The sequence below is a fragment of the Rhinolophus ferrumequinum genome, chromosome 9, assembly GCF_004115265.2.
Source record: "Rhinolophus ferrumequinum isolate MPI-CBG mRhiFer1 chromosome 9, mRhiFer1_v1.p, whole genome shotgun sequence".
Lineage (NCBI taxonomy): Eukaryota > Metazoa > Chordata > Mammalia > Chiroptera > Rhinolophidae > Rhinolophus > Rhinolophus ferrumequinum.
Genome location: NC_046292.1, coordinates 71,113,841 through 71,136,229, shown reverse-complemented (window position 1 = coordinate 71,136,229; position 22,389 = coordinate 71,113,841). Strand labels below are relative to the sequence as shown.

The window sequence follows — 22,389 nt, the reverse complement described above, 5'->3', positions numbered from 1 at the left end:
TGTCAGAGTCTAATGCGGGGTGTCAGAAACAAGTGACTCCAAGGGCTTATATCTGTGTGCCCAGCGTTGATTGCTAGGTATGAAAAGGGGAATTCATAAAAGTAGAATCCATAAGCAGACTCGTGTGTGTGTGTGTGTGTGTGTGTGTGTGTGTGTGTGTGTGTGTGGTTGTTGCTGGAGGCCAGAGTATACAATATAACGCTGTATATAAAAAAGTGATTGGGAGAAGAACAACTGAGCTGGTGCCCCAGGAGATGGATGAGAGGAAGCAAGAGCTGAGTTTGGAAGATGGCAGGATTTCCATTAGTGAAAAGGAGGGAAGGCAAGAAGCAAATAGAGCAGCCCCTCTCAGAACCCTCCTCCTCCCTGCGACTCCGTCCTGTGTCCGATTGCCCTACAGCCTTTGGGCCTGTGCTATGCAAAGGGAAGTGATCCTGAGCTACCCGGCTGCACGACTCTGAAGCACCCATTCTGGTGAGGGAGGCGGCTGTGCAGTGGGACGCAGGAGAGGTCGCCCCTGCCCTCGCTACATGGCCAGGCCTGTGGTTGATCCATTTCCCCTTTCAAGAGGAAATCAGCGGCCACATCGATCTGGACAAGGCACTATACAGGGAGAGTCACAACAAGCAAACGAAGGGACGGCCCTGTCGAGCACTCAGGGGGCGGGGCCTCTTGGCTGCCTGGGAGAGAAGAATCTGGGAAGGGAGGAGATGAGCTCTGCGGTGTTACGGCCTCAAAAGAGCAGGAGCATTTGACGATCAAATTTAGTTAAAGAAGAACTAAGCGATATACAGTCAAACGGTTTCCAGGAGAAGCATTTTCAGGCAACCTAAACGCTTTCCCTTAATGTTGACATGGTTCCATAAATATCTGGGCCTGACCTTCTTCTCTGGCCTCACGAACTGTAACAGTGCAGCCCTGGAAACAGGTAGAGGAGGTGGGAACCCTGGGTGTGACTGCCTGGGGAGGGGTAAGAATAAAATCAGTGCAGTCAGAAGAAGCATGTATTGGGTCCTCACTCTTTGCATGCCGGAGATTTAAACACTTTGTGTTCCTGGTTCCTCGTCAGCCCTACAGCAACCCTGAGAGGGAGATGTGGAAAGTGCGTACACAGAGAGGGTCAATCACTTGCCCCAAGGTTACCTAAACTGTTAGCAGTCCTTTATGCCTCCCCAGAAAGAAATGTCTGTTTCCAACAGGTATTGAGTGGAGCTAGAGAGAATGTTACTGGGATGATCAGGGCAAGAAATTGCAAGCTCAACAATAGGCCATTCCCTTCTTTCCCGGTTGAAGCTTTTTTGCCCTGAACAGCCTCGTGTCTCTTAGTTCATGTCGATATCTTGAGCTTAGAGCCTTAACGGAGACGACAAAAACACGAAGACGAATCCTGTACCCCATGACAAGGGCGCTGTGGACAGAGCACGAGTCTCCTCTAATCCTAGACTAACAATTCTCAACCTTGGAACCATTGGCATTTTGGACCAGATAGTGCTTTAGGTTTTTGTTTGCTTGTTTGTTTTTCGGTGGGGGGAGCTTGTTGTCCTGTGCATTGTGGGTTATTTAGCAGCATCTGTGGTCTTTACCAACTAACACCTTCCAGCTGTGACGACCGAAATGTCTCCAGACATTTCCAAATATTCCCAGGGGGACAAAATTCCCCTGCTCTAGTTCCTCACCCCCATCTCCTGGAGAGCCGCTGACCTCGACCAACCCCTCAAAATATCGGACGCCCCTACCCCCACCCTGAGCTAATGTTGTTCACCTTCTGTGCCTTCTCATCAAACTTTGCCCAACTGCTTCAGCAGCCAATGCTGTGACTCTGTTGGCGACAGCCTATCGGCAGGACCCCTGACCTCCCGGTGCTCCCAGGGAACACAAGAACAGAGGCTTCTTCTGAGCGTCCAGTTGAAAATGTTTCCCATCAGTTCTCGAGGTTTTCACTTTTTTGACCTACCTCCCCTTCAACAACCTGACTTTTTTTTTCTCCTTCATGGACAGGAAAAGGAATACGAATCCTGGATGTCCTAAAAGATGAAGAAACACTGACACGATTTCTCGTGAAAAACATTGGCCTGTCGGACTCAGTTGTCCACCTTCTGGTCAACTCCCAAGTCCGACCAGAGCAGGTAGGTGCATGGCCTCGGTCCGTTGTCCCTGAAGGGCAAGGGCAAGCGTGAGCCTGAAAAAGGCCAGGAACACGGGGGCATGTTTTCCTTCTTGCTTTCACACTCAGAACCCATGATGCATGCCACAAATTCAGAACAATACCTCGGGGTCACTTGAGATGATGAGTGTTCCCCTCCTGGGATTCTGAGTTGGTATAAATCCTGGTAACAGAACCTCTCCGATTTGTAGGACGAGAAGGAACTTATAGATCATATGGCTCAACCTCCTCTTCTAGGTGTGGAAACTGAGGCTTATTCGTGTATCCATTAAATATTCATTAAATATCACAGTGTGAACAACACGGGGAAGACCCTGACTCTAGGAGCTTATATCCAGTGGGGGCGACAGGAGATAACAAAGTAAGTAAAGGAAACCATGAGTTTCCAGGTTGAGGAAAATCTAGCAGGGTCAGGGGTTTGGGAGGGACTGAGGGGTGTGGGACGGGGGAGGTTTTAAATGAGGTGGTCAGGGAAGGCCTTCCTGAGGAGGTGGTGTCTGAGCAGCCCTGACTGAAAAGACGGTGGCCATGGAGATAACTGGGAGAGTTCCAGGCAGAGAAGCCGGCAGTACAAAGGCGCAGAGTGTGCTGCGCTCACTCCCAGGTAACGGCAGCGTGCAGAGTAGACCCCTGATTTCCTGCACCATTTCTTCTCCGTGCCAGGCAAACCCCTTCCTCTTATCCCCTTTGCACAATATGGCCTATTCCCGCCACCACCCCCAAATCTATTTCATCCATTTTCATACTCTCTTATATTTATTCAGAGCATGTTTACCATTGACACATGACTTTCACGTCTCTTAGCTGTGTGTTTTTCACATGAATCCTGACATGGGTCAAACAGATGGGGAAACTGAGGCATCTGGTGACCGAGTGATTTGCCCGAGGCTTTAGAGCTAGAAATTGTCAGCGTTGCAGTGGAATCCGGGTCTCCTCATTCCTACTCCAGTCTTCTGTACTCCATCCAGTTCAGTGGTCCCGTAGCATCGGCGAGGACTGGGGGCTTGTTCGTACGTAATGCACATTCTCAGGTTCCACCCCAGACCAACCAGCAATCTGTGCTTTAACCAGCCCTCCAGGTGATTCTCACAGGCTCCAGGGTGAGAACCGCGGCTCTGGTTTGGGGCCTTATGGGCTCCTGACCCAGCATCGTGGGTGTGTGTGGGTTCCTAGTGGGATGAACTCAGTGAGAAGGCAGGGTAAGCAGCAGTGAGAGCACGCACACACACCCTTCTGCGTCTTCTGGCTTGGTCTGTACCTCCCGCCCAGACAGCAGGGGAGACCAGACATAAACAAGAGAATTTCGGGGCCTGTGTCCGTCCTGAGATAAAGGTCTGCCCAGGGTGCTGTCTCAGCCCAGAGGAGGGAGAGGCACCCCACCTGCCTGGTTGGGGCTGGCTCTGCTGAAGGGGGTTTTCAAGCTGCTTCCCTGCACAACAGTGAAGAAGCCCATACCTGCTTTTCTGGCTTCTCAGACCCTGAGGTTTTCACCGAAACTAGACAAGGGGACCTGAGGGTAAGCCCTGGGGGCTGTGTGTCAGGGCCCTTGGAGCATGGCGCCCGCAGTACCCAGGCCTCGGCTGCTGTGGGCTCCTGGCGAGGCCCTTGGAGTCAGGCCTGGCTGCCCCGCTCTACTTCCCCTGCCACCCCCACAGAGGGGTTGGAAGCAGCATTGATTGTTCATTTTCCCTTCTGCTCATAAAACTCAAGTCCTGGAAATGCCTGTCATGACTTCCAGTTGGTAATAAAAGGGAGGTGGAGAAAAGGGCAGGAATTTAGGGGAAATTTCTTTCCAGTGTCTCAGAGACGTGCCATTTGGATCTCTCGTTGCTGTGCTACTAGCGTTAGGGCTGAGGCCTTTCATGGGGGAGAAGGAGCCAGGATCACTGGGTTATGACTTTATTTAGTAATGAGCTAATGCGTCCCTGACCAGCGAACCCAGAATTTAAGAGGGAGCCCAGCGCTCCCACGCTTGGCGATGTCATTCATGCTCCCTTTGCACCCGTGCCACCCCGCTTCCCAGCTGGCTGCCTCGGGCGCCTGCCTCCTGATCTGTACCTTGGTCTTGGTCTCTGTTCAGCTCGGTGGATCTTTAGCAGCATGTCCAGTAGAAACTTCCTCCAAGATGGCAGTGTTTTCTCTCTGTGCTGTCCGCTGTGGTCGCCAGTAGCCACATGTGACAGGCAGGCACTTGAAATAGGGCTAAAGCAGTTGAGGAACTGAATTTTAAATGTAATTTAATTTTAATTACTTTCAATTTAAATAGCCACATGTGGCTCACAGCTCTCTAATTGATCATCCTCATCAAACATGGAGTTTTGTTCTTTACCATCAGACTGGATATTCCTCCCGGTCCTTTCTGCCTAGTGTCTGAGCACAGCTCAGAAGGGAATTAATTGCATCTTTCGCCATCTAGGGAATTATTAGATGATGCAAGCGGTACAATTCTCTGGTTCATCCCTCATCCCACCCCCTGGCCCGAGCCCTGTCAACTCCTGGACTTGCTTCCTTAAATTGTTCATAAACCCTCCTTTCTTTGTCCTGACCTTTCCTTCTTCTCTACTCGACAAAGAGCTAACAGGTAATGATTAAGCCCAAGCTGTATGTTCAAATCTCAGCAAGGCCACATAGCTAACTGTGTGACCTCTGGCAAGTTAATTCACCACTCTGTGCTTCTGTTTCCGCATTTGTAAAGTGCAGATAAAAAAAAAAAAAACTTCCTACCATATATGGTTGTTGTGGGGGGTAACAGAATCAATATATGTAAAGCACTTAGAAGAGTGTCTGGCACACAGTAAACACTCAATAAATGTTAGCTATTTTTACTAGTGATTCTTAACCCCCCTCTTCTGTGCTCTGGTTTCACTATTTCCAATCATGCACTTACAGCTGTTTATACGCCTGCATTTCCAGTTAGCCGGTGAGCTCCTTGGAAAGCAGAAAACTCACCTGATTCTCTCTGTATCCCCAGTAACTATCCTAGTCCGGGCAGAATGGGAACTCAGTGAGTGAGTGCTGAATGAATGAGACTGAGTGAAAGAATGAGTGGGGGACTTCCGTGGGGTCCCAGCTTCCCCACTAGCCTGCTGTGTAACCTTCTCAAGTCACCTAACCGCTCCTCCATAACTTTTCTCCCCTGACATATGAGAAGTTTGGTCAAAATGAGCTCATTGGTTCTCTTTACCTCAAAATGCTTCAGACTCTGGAATTAGGGCTGGGGGTAGGATTTTGCCTGGAGATAAGAAGCAAAATATGAGCAAAACAGGAAGGCTCCGCTGGAATATGCACCCAGTGACAGTCCCCTGAGATTGACGGAGTCCACACCAACCCAGCATCAGCCATGACGAGTGCCTCGTTTAAGTACCAGGTTTCCATCTGTGGTCTGGACAGTCTCCACACAGAGGGTAGAGGGTACAGAGCTTGGGCCTGCTCTGCTTTGCAGCCTGGGGGGCTGTGTATAATTGGAAGCCATGGGGAAATTGCAGAAGCCGGGGAAGCTCGTGAACCTGTTCGTGGTACTCAGGTTCCTGTCCTTTGCTGAAAGGCCGGGACTCCAAGGGTGTCACTGTGCTTGGTGGCCAAGGGTCCCTGGCCAGGGTTGAGGCCTCCTTAGCCTCTGGAGGCCATTACGGAGATTGTCCTTCAAGAGTCACTGTCCCTGAATCCACAGGAGCTGTAGGATAGGGGTTATCCAGGGGTTAGGGTCATCAGACAAAATACAGGATGCCTAGTTTCATTTGAATTTCAGATAAACAAATACTTTTTTAGCATGAGTATGCCCCCTTTAGACTTTATGTGGGACACACTTGTACTAAAAAAATGTTCATTAGTTATCTCAAATTCCAATTTAACGGCATGTCCAGTATTTTTATTTGCTAAATCTGGTGAGAAAGGAGAGGGGGGTTGGTCCTTCTCCATAAGTCCAAATGCATTCTAGCCCCTCCCCCACCTCAGCTTCAGGGACTAAGTCCTGATGGCACCTTGGCATTGTGTGCTAAGAAGGGAATCTCTCAAATTTTAAATGGCTCTCTGATAAAATGTGGCGTGGGGTATATTAGTTTCTCCTTGCTGCTGTAACAAATTACCATAAACTTAATGACTTAATGGTCTGAAAGTCAAGGTGTTGGCAGCATTGTGTTCCTTACTGGGGGTGGGGGGCGCTGGTGTAGAGGGAAATCCATTTTCCACTTTTCAGAGACTGTCCACATCCCTGGGCTTCCTTTCATCTACAAGGCCAGCAGCAGCCAGTCAGGTCTTTCTCACATCGCCTTACTCTGACATTGTTTCTTCTGCCTCCTTCTTCCACGTTTAAAGGACACTTGTGATTACACTGGGCCCACCCAGATAATCTAAAATAATCTCTGTATCTTAAAATCAACTGATTAGCAAATTTAATTTCATCTGCAATCTTAATCCCCCTGGCCAAGCAACCTTGTAATGCATTCACGGATTCTGTGGGTGAGGACGTAGACATCTTTCGGGGGCCAGTATTCTCCTATAACAGGCAGGCTTCCAGTGTTGCTTCTCCTCCCTGCAGTTTGCTCACGGAGTCCCAGACTTGGCTCTGAAGGATATCGCCTGCAGTGAGGCCCTCCTGGAGCGCTTCATCATCTTCAGCCGGCGGCACGGGGCACGGACAGTACGTGACGCCATGTGCTCCCTCTCCCAGGGCACCCTACAGTGGATGGAAGACACTCTGTATGCCAACGTGGATTTCTTCAAGCTCTTCCATGTGGTAAGGGAGATTTTGAGCTGCTTGCCCCTTGGAAGGTCATTCCTGGGGCAGCGGGGCCTGGTTGCAGGCCACTGGGGACTTGTGAATTGATAGGTGGGCAGGACATAAGCCTGGTGTTCAGGGAGTCCTTAAGGAAGCTCCAGACTCCCTCCAAAGGCCCAAGGAATCCTGACTAGTGGCGTTTCTAAGCATTGGTCCAGTCGTCACCATTAGGTATGTGGCTGCGGCAGATCTGAGTTCACCCCAAAGATGGGATAAATCCTCTCCACCCTCTAGCAGCATGGAAAGGAGAAGGAGGCCTGGTTTAACTCCCTGCCCTGTCATTTCCCAGCTAGGTGATCACGGGCAACATAGCTGACCTTTCCTGTCCCATCACTCACCTATAAAGCAATATAATATTTATAGAGTGATAGGAAGAGATACATGAAAAAACATATGCAAAGCATTTAATAAATTCCAATACAGAAGAGCGTCACTCTCCCTCATGTGGGTCTGTTCTTGACCCCAAATACTGTTTCTGGGTAGAAAAAAAAATAACAGAAAATTTCATAGTTTCAAAAATTTGGAAAGCCCTGATCTAGCTCAACCCTGTGTTCTGGAACTGCATCCCTTCTTGGGAACTGATATCTCTTCTTTTGCTAGAAGGATAAGATGAGAGGTAGTTATGTAAGGGAATTTTAGAGCAGCGGTTCTCATATTTCAGAATATATGAAAATCATCAAAGAAGCTGGTAAAAGATGCAAGTTCCCAATTCCCACCCCCAGAGACCAATTTAGGAGATCTGGGCTGGGCCGAGTCAGTCCTGTAACCTTAGGTAATTCTGATGTAGTTCACTGTAGGTCATGCTTTAAGAAACACTCAAAATTAGAATCCTTCAGGGAAAGTAACAGATATAATGATTCCAGTATTGAATTGTGGTTTTTCTTGTGCCTACAGTTTAATTTCTGGAAACGTGTTATGGGAAATGTCAGTCACTAAGAGCTTGGTTGAGAAATTTGTGTTTTGCCTTTTTATGGTTACTCTCTCAAGTCCCAGAAAACCCACTCTCGGGCGTGTTTTTAAAAAGCCAGCTGAAGTCTTTTTAAAATGAAACAAAATAAAACAAGACTCCACAGTTTCTGGCAGTGTTCACACTTCACCCCTTTCAAAGTGTGACTTTCACTTAGAAGGTTACTCTACAGTGTTCCCAGCTCATCAAGGTAGTAGTACGGTTGGGACCTGTGGAGGCCACCACCACTGAGAACCCAGGAAGGACCCCAGGAAAGGTCTCTTGGCTCCCCATGCTGCAAGGAGAATAAAGAACCATGGGGTTCAAACTTCTCTGTCCAAAGTTCCAAAGGAACCCAATTTTAGACACACTCCTTGGTTTATTTTCAGAATCAGACAGAATAGTAAGTAAGGTGAGAACGATCCTTCTTATTCTGGGCAGTGAACACCAGTACAGCTAGGAAACCAGTACCTGTGTTTGCAGAGCTGTTGGCGGTTTCCAGGGTACCCAGGATCGTGCAATCCTCTGGTCACTAGAAAAGCAGCAGGGTCTCACCTCTCTTTTTTAAGAACCTTGGCTGGTGGGATAGATAAATGTACCTTTGTGGCATGACCAGCAATGCTGGGGGTCAGGTCTGGAAGTAGCAGGATAAAGGGGGACCTGGGTAAACTGTTTCATTAGGAACTGGAACCCCACACTGGCTTCAGAATGTTTATTTGTCAGACAAGAAAGACCAGAAAGTCTTTCTGACCTTATATGCTGCTCTGGCAAGTACTAGAGTTCAGAAGCCAGAGAAGAACTTGGGCCAGTCACCTTCACTGACCTGAGACGGATCCTGCATGCTTGCTCACCACCTCTGTGCCCGTGTCCATGCCCTTAAACCTGAACTGGGCACCTGTGAGGTGCCAGGCATGAGCCGAGGCCGACGCTCCAAGCATGCCCCTCCCACCCTCTCTGAACCCTGTTAGCAAACAGGCCATGCCACAGAGGGCAGCTTAGAAACGCCAACATTTGGCCCCTCGATCAATTGTTCCCAGCCAGGCTGCACATTGAATCACCTGGGGAGCTTTCAAAGACTGTGAATGCTCCGCTCGCACCCCTGGGTTCTGATTCTGTTGGCCCTTAGTATTTTTCAAAGCTTCCCAAGTTCATTCCAATCTCCTGCCGCGGTTGAGATTTCCTGGCCTAGAACATAGGAGTTTGATTCACAGTCTCAACCTCTAGACAGCAAGCATCATAATAATATGACCCCAAATGCCTCTAAGGCTTTGAAGCACCCATAAGACCAGGGTGGCTGTGGAGAATCATGCTCTCTGTGAAGCCGGCGAGTGGCCCCAGAGACTGCCTAGAGGAGAAACCTAGTGGGAGACAGGCCGAGAGGACTGCCCGCCCGCCATCTCCTTACTCCTGCTCATCTCAATGGGGACAGACCAGAACAATACAGGACCCATGGGCCCCAAGCAAACAGGACAAACACCCAGTCCGGTGCCCTTCAAATGTGCTTCTCCGTCTGACAAATGGACAAAGTGGCTAAACATTTTTTTTTTTAATTACTAATAAGGAAACCTAAAAGCAATGATAGGCATGAAGACAGGATTTTTGCTTTTATTGCTTCTATCACTGTTTCTAGAAAAACAACCCTGAGGCAGCCCAGAAAGGCTCAGGGCAGACCCCCACTCCCACCCTGTGAGAGGGGCACCGGGGAGGCAGGGGCTGCTCCGAGGCCAGGGGCCGGGACCCCTCTGGGATGAGGCTGTTATTGCAGCTGGTTGGCCAGCAGCCACGCTGAGCTGCAGAGTGGGGAACTCTGGGCCTTCTGCTCTCCTGGGCGGTTTTCTCATACGCCAGCGTATAAATAAGGTTTTATGAAACGCCAAGTCAGTGCTCATTAACAAAGAAAGAGGGACGATCCCAGTAAGCCACTGTGATGGCACCTGACCTTGTTGTGTAAGGAGCTGGGGAGGTTTCTGGAGGGTGGGAGCGCAACCCACCAGCAACTGGGGCAGCTGTGAGAATCAGAGAGGAGGTTTGGGGGTTTAGCACCAACTGCGGCCAGCTGTATTTTTCCTCAGCCCCTTGGAGTCAGTCAGTGTTGTCATCTTCAAATAATCCAAATACAAGACCATGACCTTACTCCACCCCACCCATCTCCGTACACTCTCAAGCGTGCAAGCACATGCACATGCGCGTACACACACACACACACACACACACGCTCACATGCTCACATTGGATGCCCAGTGACCTAGGTGAAAGAAACAAGCAGCCAGGTGGTTGGATTTTCTCCAGGGAGATTTATTTAGCCCCTCTTGGTTTCACCTTGGTTGCGAGTTGAAAGAGCTTGTCTTCACCTGTGGTCTTTCAGGATTACCGCCCCAAGCTTGAAACCCAGCAGCTCAGACCTGGGCCCACAGTATCGTGACTGCCAACATTACCTGAAATGTTTCACACCTCATAAAAAATGGTGTGTCAGTTTCGGGAGAGGGGTTGGGACGTTTCCCATCTGATTTGGCCCGAGGTAAGCATGCCCCTCCTCCTCCTTCTCCTCCCTCTAGCTCCTTCCTGTTTTTTCTCCGACTCTGGTGCACAGCTTTGAAATCTTGCTGAGAAGCAAATCTGTCCCTTCTGCTCTGATGTTTATTTGTGGAAGTTCGGCAGGGGAACTGAGGCGGGTGCCAAGACCTGCCACACTGCTGGGAAATCTGAGTTTCCCTCCCTACCCCCCGTCAGTGGATGTTGATAGAGGAAATCTGGCCTCCCCGGCATTTGGGCCCACGGTTTTCCCCTTTGCCGTCTCTTCCAGTGTGGCATGATTCAGCTTTCTTTCCTTCCCCTCAACTATTACTCTGGCACGGTTTTTACCTTACTGACTTCATTTTACCTGTGTCTCTTTGAATACGGGGTGACTGAACATTGCCTTGTGATAAAGAAAAGACGCAGTCTTGGGTGCCCTGGCTCCATGCTCCTTTCATTGCCCTGCTTTGCTCTTGGCTCTGCTCCCTAAATTCCTGAATCAGGGTGAATCAATGTGGGTGGACTACACGCTGCCTAGTCTGAGCTGGCCATGGTTTCTGCCCTCTGTGATCATTCATTGAGGTTTGTTAAATTTCAACTATGTGTTTCAATTGGGGGATGATACTGTCTGCGTCAAAATTCTCTGGAAAAGCCCCATGTCTCCAGGATTTTATAGTGAGTTCCCATTAATGACTTAACTTCCAATCACCTTAATCTTTGGTGTGTCAACGTTCTCCCACTTCTGTGTGAGGGTTTTGGGGGTGCAGAAGAGAAAGGAGTGATGCCCAGAGCCAGGAGCCGGGAGAGGGGGTGGGGAGGCAGCAGGACTCCTAGGTGAAAACAAAGCAAAGTCAGAAAATAGGGTGTTTTTTGCTTTTCTGAAAATTATTAAGCCACAGCAAGCACATTTTATTTTCAGCTTTAGTATACTGTTTGTTTCTGCGTACATCTGTGTCTATGCCAATCAAACTCTCACCTGTGTGAACAGATTTCAATACAGAAGACATAAAATGGCAATAGGAGAGAGGGACGTTGATGTGCTTACATTAAATGTGCATTAGGCCCGTGGGCTTGACCGGCCTGCCTTGATTTCTTTCAGGCTCCAGGCTCCAGACATACAGTGGACCAGGGCTTATTTTCATGACAGATCCTCTGCTGTTTTTGTGCATTTAAAGAGAAAACAGTACTGAGAGGTCAAAACTAAAGTCATTTAGGACACGAGCAGGCCCCAAGGCTGCTCTTCGGATAGTGGGTCCTGTGGTCCTGTTCTTTGTTCAGTAGGTACAGATTTAGGGCCAGGTATTAGGTAGCCATCAGGTTCTCTCCAGGGTAAACTGGTTTTAAGAAGAATTTTGGCCTTTTATATTTCTTGTCTTTATATAACAGTAGTTCTTCACCTTCTTATGGATTAGGACTCCCTGTGAGAATCTGACAACAGCCTTAAACCTTTTCCCTAGAGAAATACAAGTTCACACAGACCCACGGGGGCTGGGGACTCATGGAACCTGTGAAGCCAGATGCCAGGTTAAGAGCTTTTGCATTCAAATTTCTTTCCTGTCTCCCGTTAATATGCATCTTTTCTAACAGATCTCATTATAGCCAAAGATTCTTCCTTAACACTCATTATGAAGTAGTCAGCTTCTCCCCTGAGCGTGGGACCCACTGGTGAGAGGACCAGAGCGTGGGCAGCCTTCGGGAGCACGTTTCTCCTGGTGGCCAGGAGACTGGGTCCTGGCTCTGGGTTGGCCCCTAACCTGCTGTCATTTAAAAGGATCTCAGTTGCCGCATCTGTAAAATCGAGATAACATGACCCATGTTATGTATCCCATAAGGTTGTAGTGACACTCCCATTAGAGAAGAAATGGGAAAACATTTTTGTTCTTATCAAAGCAAGAATGCAGCTGCTTTGCCGAGGCCCCACTGTTCCCCCATTATTGTTCCACTCCCAGAAATGTCCTCCTCAAACGCTTAGGTGGGACATTCTCCTTCCACAGACCCCTCAGATTAGCAAGAGGTCTGTCTCATTGAGTGACCTTTGGACTGCCGCTAGGTTCCAAACTCAGTTTTGCTTTCATCACCCACAAATACTGGGACTGAAGTCACAATGGAGAGAAAAGGGTCTAGTTTCTGTTGAGCCAAAGAAAGTCCCATAACTTGTCTGTTCACATACCCTAGAGCCTACCCTCTCCTCAGACACTCTGTCCCCTCCAGTCCTGGGAGACAGCATGTTTCTGTGACCTCTCCTATTAGAGATAGTTTGGCATTTCCCTCCCACCTCTGAGTGATTTAGTCTAAATTCTCCACTCATGACGCATTTCCTGGTACTCAGGGTGTCCCCTCTGGTTGCCCCCTCACCACTGAAGCCAGCTTCCTCTCTTTTCATCTGATGCTTAACAACTGTCAGGTTGCAACAAACATGCTTTAAATCCACATTCTCCCAGTTGCCTAGCAACAACTTCCTTACCGGATAAATCTGGATTTCCTGTAGCAGCAGCCTAGGACTGAACACAGCGGGTCACACTGTCTGTCCACCACTTCATCTGCTTTTCACCTCTGTCTGGGTGCTTTCAAGACAGCAGCCCATCCTTCGCTCCAGAACCTACTGGCTCCCGTGTCATCCATGTAGACATGGTAACCTAAGGCTACCTATGCACCCTTGTGTTAAGTAGATTCTCAACTTAGAAATCCATACTGTTTTCCAAATGGTGTTCTTTGAATCAGAGAAAGTGAACAAAAGTCAACTCATAAAACGTTCCTTTTGTGTGCTGGCTGCATGGTATCTGTTTAATTAATCCATGGGATCCAAAGCATCAGCAAATACTGCGCAAACAAGAATTTTTCTGTAGCTGATATGTTTTATGCTGCCTTCAGAAAAAATATTTTGTCCCAAATAATAGGCATGTTTCTTGTCCCCTGAGAACCCAGACAGAGACTTTGACTAACCAGAATCTTCTTGGCTACTGGCTAGGGCCTTGTGTTCACAGAATCGAGGCCCAGGGACCCCTCAGACCAACCATAGCTGATGGGAGATAATAGAGATACACCCTTCCCATAGTCCTACTTATATATCCAGTCTCCTTATGAGGTCTAACCAGACCTTGGACTTAGGTTGGTGGTGCTGGGCCAGTTGTGACGTGGAGGTGTTACTTGTTATTTGGGAAATTAAGAGAACTTGTTTGGCATAGGAAGCAGTTGGGTGTGTGTGTGTGTGTATGTGTGTGTGTTACTTGCCATTTGTTCTATGACCTTTTTTCCAGAAATGTTTTTACATTTCCATTCAAATAAACTTACATTCTCTTCTGATTCTTTTGGCAGGAATAATCCATGAGAATTTGAATAGATAACAGGGGAGGGAACTAAAGGAAGAGGAGAGTCCTGGGAAAGTTAGTTTAGAATTTATGGCAACATCATTCAGACAATTGGTGATCAGATTTTATGGAGGGCTGGCTAGGAGGGGTTGGCACTATTCTGAGATGTCAGTGGTATCTAAAACGAAGGTGTTAGTGCAAGATTCTTATCATCTCCATGGGAACGCGCTCAGAAAGAAATTGCAGCTATAGTACCAGGCAACAGCTGAGCTCAGCAAATATGTGAATAATGAATATTATTCAATTATTCACAAGATTGAAAAAGAAAGTGTTAACCAGACACAAAACTGCACCTCTAGCTGCTGTCCCCCAAATTCCTGGTCTTGTTTTTATCTGGCCATCTCTCTAGTCACTCTCCCTTGCTGACTTTCCTCACATTCTTCCCTCCACCTGGATTTCCTGGCCCTCCCCTTCCATCTGCAAACTCTGCCCTCACCCTCACTGGTGTCAACCGGTCTTTCAAATATTAGCTCAAGTGTCACCTTCCCTGTTCCCAAAGTGGAACTGACCACTCCCTTTCTGTAAGTCACCAGCATACCTTAGAGATACCCCATGGAGCTCAAAACCTCAATAGACTGTCTCTTTTCCACTAGATTACAGTTAATTTACTCGTTAATTAATACAACACATCTGTGTAGTATGCTCTGAGGATATTTTTTTTAAAAGCCTATCCGTATGCTTAATGAGTTTATAGTGCAGTGGAGAGGCAGATACATTAAAAATCATAGCAAACCAATATAAGAGTAAAAAATGAATGCACTGAGAATTCTAGGAGCAGCTAGGAGGGTCCACCTAACCCAGGGGGAAGGAAGGCAGGTAGAGAACAGTAATAACGGAAAGAAGACCTTGTGGAGAAGGAGAGTGGCTTCAGACGAGTTGACTCTGGTTATTAGAGCTGGATTAGGAGGAGTGGAATGGGGCAGGTTGGCCTTTCATCTATTAGGCCCTCAAATGGTAGTCATAGCATCTAAGAGCTGCAAGCTTTGCAGAGGCCTACAAAAATGTGTGAGACTTGGGGGAAAAAAAAATTATGGCTCTGAAATACCAGAAAAAACTTTAGAATTGAACTTCATAAACATTAAATGTTTAAGGAAGATAATATTATTAAACTTTATTGTTAAATTTAGTACTTATAAAATTTGAAACCCGAACCTAGTTGATTGTTCAGGTTTCCCCACTTTACAAACAGTCCTAAGTATTTGCAATGATTGCTGAGAAAACATACCAGATCATTTATCAAATGAATTACACAAGGTCCGATAATTTCAAAAACAAAATTAACAGCCTAAAAATTGTATATATAGATATCTATCTGTATTGGTAAATAGATATTGCCACACATAGATCTGAATAGAGAACAGGTGCTTTTCAAGGTGTTGAATTTGACGTGGGATGGGGTTTTAAGACCAGTGTGCCTACAGCCTATGGAGGTAAGGGAGAGGGAATGGAGAGAAGATGTCCTCTTAGGCAAAACACAGCCACAGATAATCTCCAGCCCACAGTAAAGTGAGGAATACAGACAACAAACTTACAAAGAAGGGGAAGTAATTAAAAGTGATAGGAGCTGGTGACTGATTGATGTTTAATCTCTTTGGACACATGAATGTGACAATTCCTTATTTTCTGTGCCTCTGGGCTCCTAGCTCTTTTTAGGTGCCTCCCGATCATCTAGTACCTGATTGTTTTTTCTCTGCACAGCTTCTTTGGACTCTGGTCCTTGATTCCAGCTTCCTCCCAAAGCAGTCTTTTAGATGTTCCTTAGCTATCTTCTCTGTAAATCAGAGGGCTTATCCTGCCCCACACTCAGACCCAGCACTACTTCCTACATCTCCAAGCTGGGGAATTTGACACGGGGATTAGAATTGGGAAAGATCAGGGATGACTCCCAGGCTTCTAACTTTGGTGACTGGGCAGAAGGTGATGCCATCACTGAAGAAGGGCATACAGGAACAGAAGCTCGTTTGGGGGAAGGTGACGTGATCAGTTACGGACAAGTTAGATCGGGGCAAATGTCCAGCAGACAGTTGGGTATATAAATCGGGACTTCTGGGGAGAGGTCTGGGTTGGAGAGGTAGACTAAGAAATCATCAACAAAAAGGTAGCAGATTAAATGAGAAAGGGAACGGAACTTCTCAAGGAGAGCGTGCAGAGTGAGAGGCAGAAGGTATGGAGGCCCTGGGGACCCTCAGCACTGAAGGGGAAGGTGGAGGCAGGGGAGCTCGTGGCAAGGCAGAAAAGAAACAGAGCAAACCAGGGGAGAACAGACGTCAAGTGAGGAAAAGGACATGCCAAAAGTGTCAAGAAAAGCAGAGAGGTCTGAAAAGACAAGAAGCCAAAGTATCCCTTAGACTTAAAAACTAGGAGGAAACGGAGGGTTCTAGTTAAAGCTTCTTAGTAGCAGGGTGAGGGTGGAAGACATGGTGAGGAAGTAAAGCCCCTGAATGTGGACTACTTTGAGAAATGCGGGAATATGGGTGGTGGTGGGGGTAGTTAGACTATAGCTACAGGAGAGGGGGATGAGGAGGGATCAGAAGAAGTTCTGTCTTTCATATGTGAGAATATTGAGCACATAATAATAATAATGATGATTGGAAGCCTAAAAATACATCAGTGAGATTCTTGAAGATAAACTTCATAAAGGCAGGATTTTGCCTTGCTCGTTGCTGTACCCCCAGCAGCTGGCACAGAGCAGGCACTCAATATATATTTGTCAAATGCATAACTGTGTCATTTGGAAATTGCCATTGGGTCTAACAGAATGCTGAAAAAACAGTGGGTTTCATTTTGCTCCCAAAGCAGAGTCCTGTGGTGGGCCACGCAGGAATGCTCTGGAGGCTCCACAAATTTTCTCAAGAACCGGTCTCCTCCTCTTTTCCCTCAGGCATCTCTAGCATGATCTCCAGATGTCTGCTGTACCTCCCTCAGCACATCCGTGTTCCAGGCAGAGGGACAGTGAAGGACAGAGGACCCTTTTTCAAAAGACCTTTCCCAGAAGCCCCACCCTATGACTCCTGCTGATAGCTTATTGGTCAGGATTATATCATATGAACACCCCAAGGGAGGCTGGGAAATGTATATACAAGGGAGCCTGGGAAATGTAGTTTCTTAGGCAGGCATTATCATCTTTAGCAAAGTTGGATAGACAAACAGCAGTCTCTGCTGTCATAGTGAGAATCAAGTCACAGCAGAAGCAGAAGGGAAAGGGTCAGGAGCCTATGTGCAGAGATTGTCCTCAAACAGAAGGGACTCTGTTGCTTCTGAGCGTGGGTGTGATGTAGCTCAGTTTGGGGGCATTGGATAAGAACGTGAGGACGACCACTGACGTCAGTTTTCTCAGCAAGGACAGAGATCTGTTCATTTTTGTATCGCTCATGTCTAACACATGAATTCAGTGCTAGTCAATGTTTATGGAATATTTTTGAATTATCAAGACTCTTTTAGATAACAAGGTGATGAAAATGTGGGGGTGGGGAGATGCTTTTCTCGTGTCCTTGCAGTGAACCCTTAGTCTTTAGGGAAAGCAAAAGCCCGACTTGAGACAGAGTATTCTACAAGCTAATGCGATTAAAATACAAACTGTGTTCAAAATGCAGAAGTCTGTGGAATTGTCAACCAGGGCAAAGATGGAAAAATAAAGTAAAGGGTTGTTTTTTCTGGAAGGACACATGACAAATTGTTAGTAGTGATGACTCTTGGAGGGTAGCTACAGATTGCAGGGAAAGCTTTACCCTTTCTGTACTTCACGTAAGTAAGCAGGTATTACTTTTATCTTTAAAAAAATCTAAGTGCTATATGATTCAGAACTACCTGGGCAATAAAACTGATTGAATTAGTAAAACTGGATACTTATGACATTTCAGAAAATTATTAACTTAGCGCTCCTTCATTGCATCTACTTCTAACAGGATCTCAATGTGGGGGAGTTTGACTGCAAAATGAAAACACCACAAATTATTTGCTCTTTTTGAGAAGGCAACTTAAAAGTAGACTTATCTTGCAGAGCCTTTTCTAACTGGACGTTGAAGAGTGTATCACAGCCTCTAAGGCAACCTTCATTCCACTGCGCAGTATTATAATTCACAAATGTTTCCTGAGCTACTCTAAAAAAGGCAATGGATAAAAAAGTTTGAGAGATACAAAGATAAAAAGATAGCGTCCCTGCCTGTGATGGTTCATTTTATGTGTCAACTTGCCTGAATCATGGGGTGCGCAGATATTTGGTCAACTGTTATCCTGGGTGTTTCTTTGAGGGTGTTTTTGACTAAGATTAATATTTAAATAAATACACTAAGCAAAACAGTTTGCCTTCCTAGTGTGTGTGGACCTTGTCTAATCAGGTGAAGACCTAAACAGAACAAGAGGACAGATCCTCCCCCAAGTAAGAGAGAATTTTTCGTGCCTGACTGCCTTTGAACTGGGACAGTGGCTTTTCTTCTGCCTTCAGACTCAAACATCAGCTCTCCTGGGTCTCCAGCCTGCCTACTCACACTGCAGATTTTGAGACTTGCTAGCCTCCATATGCATTAGCCAGTCCCTTATAGTAAGTCTCTCTCTCTTTCTCTCTCTCTCTCTCTCTCTCTCTCTCTCTCTATATATATATATATATATATATATATACACACACACATATATATATATGTATGTATATGTATATGTATGTGTATATATATATAATATATATTTATTTGTTTATATATATAGTTGAACACATATACACACACACAATGTATGCATATATAATATATACAGTAACTCCTCACTTAACATTATCGACAAGTTCTGTGACTTTAAGCAAAAGAACATGTAACAAAATCAATTTTACCATAGGCTCATTGATATAAACAAGAGTTAAACTCTTATGGCATCTCAGCAGCATTATAATGAAATGACATTGAACAAAACGTTATTCAAGGACCTGCTATATATAATATAATATAATATATATATATCCTATTATATCTGTTTCTCTGGAAAACCCTAATATACTGCCCTAAATGAGCATATCATTTCAGGGAGTATCATGTATATAAACAATTACAACTGATTTGCTTGTTGCTATAATAAGACTATTCATTCATCAAATTATATATATATATATATATATATATATAGAGAGAGAGAGAGAGAGAGAGAGAGAGAGAGAGCGCCAAAAAAAGGTATACACATTTTAAGAAAGGAAAAAATTATTAAAATTGTAATACTCAATATACCAATAACAAAAGATGAATACAAGTCACGCTTGACTTCTGCAATTACAGGAGGTGCTCAAAGTGGTTCCCATCAGTGTCCAGACACTTCTTCTGACTATGGAAAACTGCTTGAGCGACCGTTGACCAAAGTGTCCACTTGTATACATTTTTTGGCACTCCCTCGGTATAATATAAATCACAGACATGGTTCCTGTCTACACTGAGCTGTATAAGATGACAAGTAAATAACAGAATAATTACCAGTGGTGTAGCCTGTAAGGAAGGAAAGAAACAACGTTCCCTAAACCACAGAACAGGGCAGGGTGAGCAAAGGAGCACAGAGAAGGGAATGGTATCTAAATCTACCATGGGGACAATTGTTTTCAAATAGATAGTTGTGTTAGCAGTGAGACTTGAAGGATGAGAAGTTTGCCAGGCAGAGAGGGGCAGGGGGCACGGTGTGCAGAGTGAGGAGGCATGAGAAAGAGACTGACATGCCTGTTAGGTAATGTAGGGAATGTAGGAAGAAGCCAGCCGTGGGAGGAGAAGCCAGAGAGAAGGCTAGAGAGGGAGCCACGTACCAGCCCATAAGAGACCATATGTCCAGGGCTGGTATTGACCCTCTTTCCTGGAAGCAGTAGGGAGCCATGGAAGACCTTTGAGCAAGAGAAGTGAGATGATTTGATTGGCCTGTTAGGTAATTCAGGCTACATTGTTGCACATTGGAATGGAGGAGATTAGAGGCAAGGGACCAGCCAGAAGGCTGTTCTAATACAATGTTCTGGGAGAGAAGCAAAGTGAGCCTGCGCAAAGGCAATCCTCGTCAAGAAGAAAAAAATATAGGAGAGGATATTTACTTAATATTCACTTATTCAGCAATTTATTTACTTTTGCATCCAAAAATCTCCTTTTATTTTAAAAACTTTTTATAGAAATAAATATAAAAAAGACAAAGTATTATAATGCAAGCCCATGTACCCATCACCCAGCTTCAGCTATTATCAGCATTTTGTTGTTCTTGTTTTATCTGTTCCTCACTTTTTTTCCCTGAAGTTTTTAAAAACAAATCACAGACAGTGGATCATTTCACCCTTACATACTTCCTTATGTATCTCTAATGGATAAAAAAACTACAATGCTATAATCACACCAAAGAAAATTAACAATAATTCCTTAATATTCTCTAATACTTGGTCAGGTTCACCTGTCCTCTGTGTCAGCTGGTTTGTTCAGATCAAAATCAAGAGAAGGTCTACACATGACATTTTATTAATGTATCTCTTAGATCCCCTTTCCTCTATAATAGAGTTTCACTGTCAATAGTTAGAAGAGTTGGCAGCAGGTGGTGATAACTTGCCATTGGCATACATTTTTTACCTGCTTGCTTCCTCCTTTCTACCAACTTTTCTCAGCCCCACCCTCCTATGGGAAAAATAAGAATTAACATGCTTTGCCCAGTATACACGGAAGCTATTTTCAAGGAGTTTGAAATAAATCATACCAAGACCAATGCCTAGGCTTAGTGTTAAAGTTAAAAGATACTTCTCAGCGGTATAGTTTCAATGGTGGCTTCGCTGTTCCTTTCTCTGGAAAATTTTCCTGTCTGCTTTGTAGCTCTCATGCATAACAAAGCCTTTCATCTTACATTAGAAAATAAACCTGAAATGCTAATGCCCCAGGAGTGTGCCTACATTTATTTTTCAATTTCAGGGTCAGAGAGAATGTGAGGACCCCTGCACCTACAGCAGGGAGAAAGGGGAGCAGGACACATAGCTAGAAAGGGGAGGCAAGGCTGATCAAAGCCTAATTCCACCTGTTTCAGTGCTTTGCCGTAGCTCCATCCACCCGTCATTTAGGAGAACCACACTGGCAAATACAAAGCTGAGGTTGTGGCTTGTGGTCCACAAATACTTGAATCAGAATTACATGTCGAGCTTGTTAAAATGCAGGTTCCCTCCAGGCCTACTCAAAATGCATACTAGAGTTTGAAAACTACTGTTTTAAAACTTAGAATTCAGTCCTGAAAAAGACATAGGATTCGTGATTCAATCACTTTTGAAACTATGAAGAATGAAGTCATTCATTCAGGACTTGAACTTGGTTTCCGAAAAACAAGGTGTTCCCAAGAGGTTCTGGGACTCAGAGCCAGCAAGTGGACTTCCACATTCCCCACCACTGTGGAAAATGCACGAACAGTTGTGTGTTGTCACATGGGCCCGAGGTCACCAGAACACTGCTGCCAGCTGGAGAATCTGCAGGGGAACTTCTCTCTCTTTAAAGCTACCAGCAGCCGCTTTGAAAGAAAGGTGAAGTGACTGGTCAAATCTTACATAAAAAGTAGTGTTGCATAGAGGAAGCAACACAACCTGCCTTAAAGGACACAAACGCAGAAGTCTGCGAGTGTATACAAAGCTGGTGGGGAACAGATGGGGGCAAGCACAGGCAGCCTTCCTCCATACTCTGTTTTCCTTCCTCCAGGAATCTTGTTTGGTGTCACTAAACCAGCAGTCAGAATCATTTTGGCGTGTTTAATGTCACCATGAAACTATTTGTGATTGACTAGCTCAGCAGGGTGACTTGGAACAAGAGCTTTTGATTTTCTCAATTAGATAAAAGAAGTTTGTTTCTGAAAGCAATCTTGCAGAAAGAAAGGGTCCTGATCAGAAAGAAGGAAGATGTTTCCAAGCATACAGGAGATCAGATATGTGTGTATGATGTATGATGTATGTATATATATAATTTTAAAATATATATATTTTTCCTATCGATTACAGCTTCCTACACTCCTAGACAGTAGTTCTCAAGGTATCGATCTGAGATCCTGGGGAAGAATATTATCTGATATGTCACCAAGAATTCAAGAGGTAAGTGGCCAGAGCATAGTTTGTAATTCCATTTTATCTTTCCACCATTTTACCATTTTATCAAACACAATTTAATTGTACCTCAAACTTGTTCGTGGAGAAATACATTTGAAATTTCCATCTAGCAATTTCAGAGTGCCTGTTCATATCCTACATCATCTGTGCTCCTGAGTTGGAAGCAAAAGGAAGGGAACTATTGTGATTTCACGCCTAGGAAGAAATGCCACCTTGTCTGGTGTGGCACAGATTATCAGTAGACTGACGATCGAATCTAAGTCTTTCCAGTGTGGAGGTGGCCTGTTACTATGTTTTGCTCTTAAAATTCATATAAATCTATACCCTAATAGTAGTAGCACACATTTATAGAGGGCTTAAAGCACTAAGTGGCTTACATATTTCAACTCATCACAAGGAAAATAATTGATTCTTTTGTGCTGTTTTGTGAATGTTGTGCACATTTTAATTAACATCTAGTGACACAGCCTTTGCCCTTATAGGAACTGCTATTTCACGCAATAGATGAGAGCTGCTGGGGGCATGATGATGAACAGACAGATATGGCAGCTG

The 22,389-nt window shown here is 45.5% G+C and overlaps 1 protein-coding gene across 2 annotated transcripts in view; it reads left to right on the top strand.

The window, feature by feature from the left end:
- The window catches only part of ABCA4 (ATP binding cassette subfamily A member 4), a 124,968-nt gene that overhangs the window by 14,951 nt on the left and 87,628 nt on the right, over positions 1–22,389 (top strand). For both annotated transcript variants that reach the window (XM_033115500.1, XM_033115499.1), the window contains exons 5-7: positions 1,999–2,126; positions 6,702–6,899; positions 21,733–21,822. In XM_033115500.1, coding sequence (XP_032971391.1) covers positions 1,999–2,126; positions 6,702–6,899; positions 21,733–21,822 — 416 coding nt within the window. The remainder of the gene's footprint in view (positions 1–1,998; positions 2,127–6,701; positions 6,900–21,732; positions 21,823–22,389) is intronic.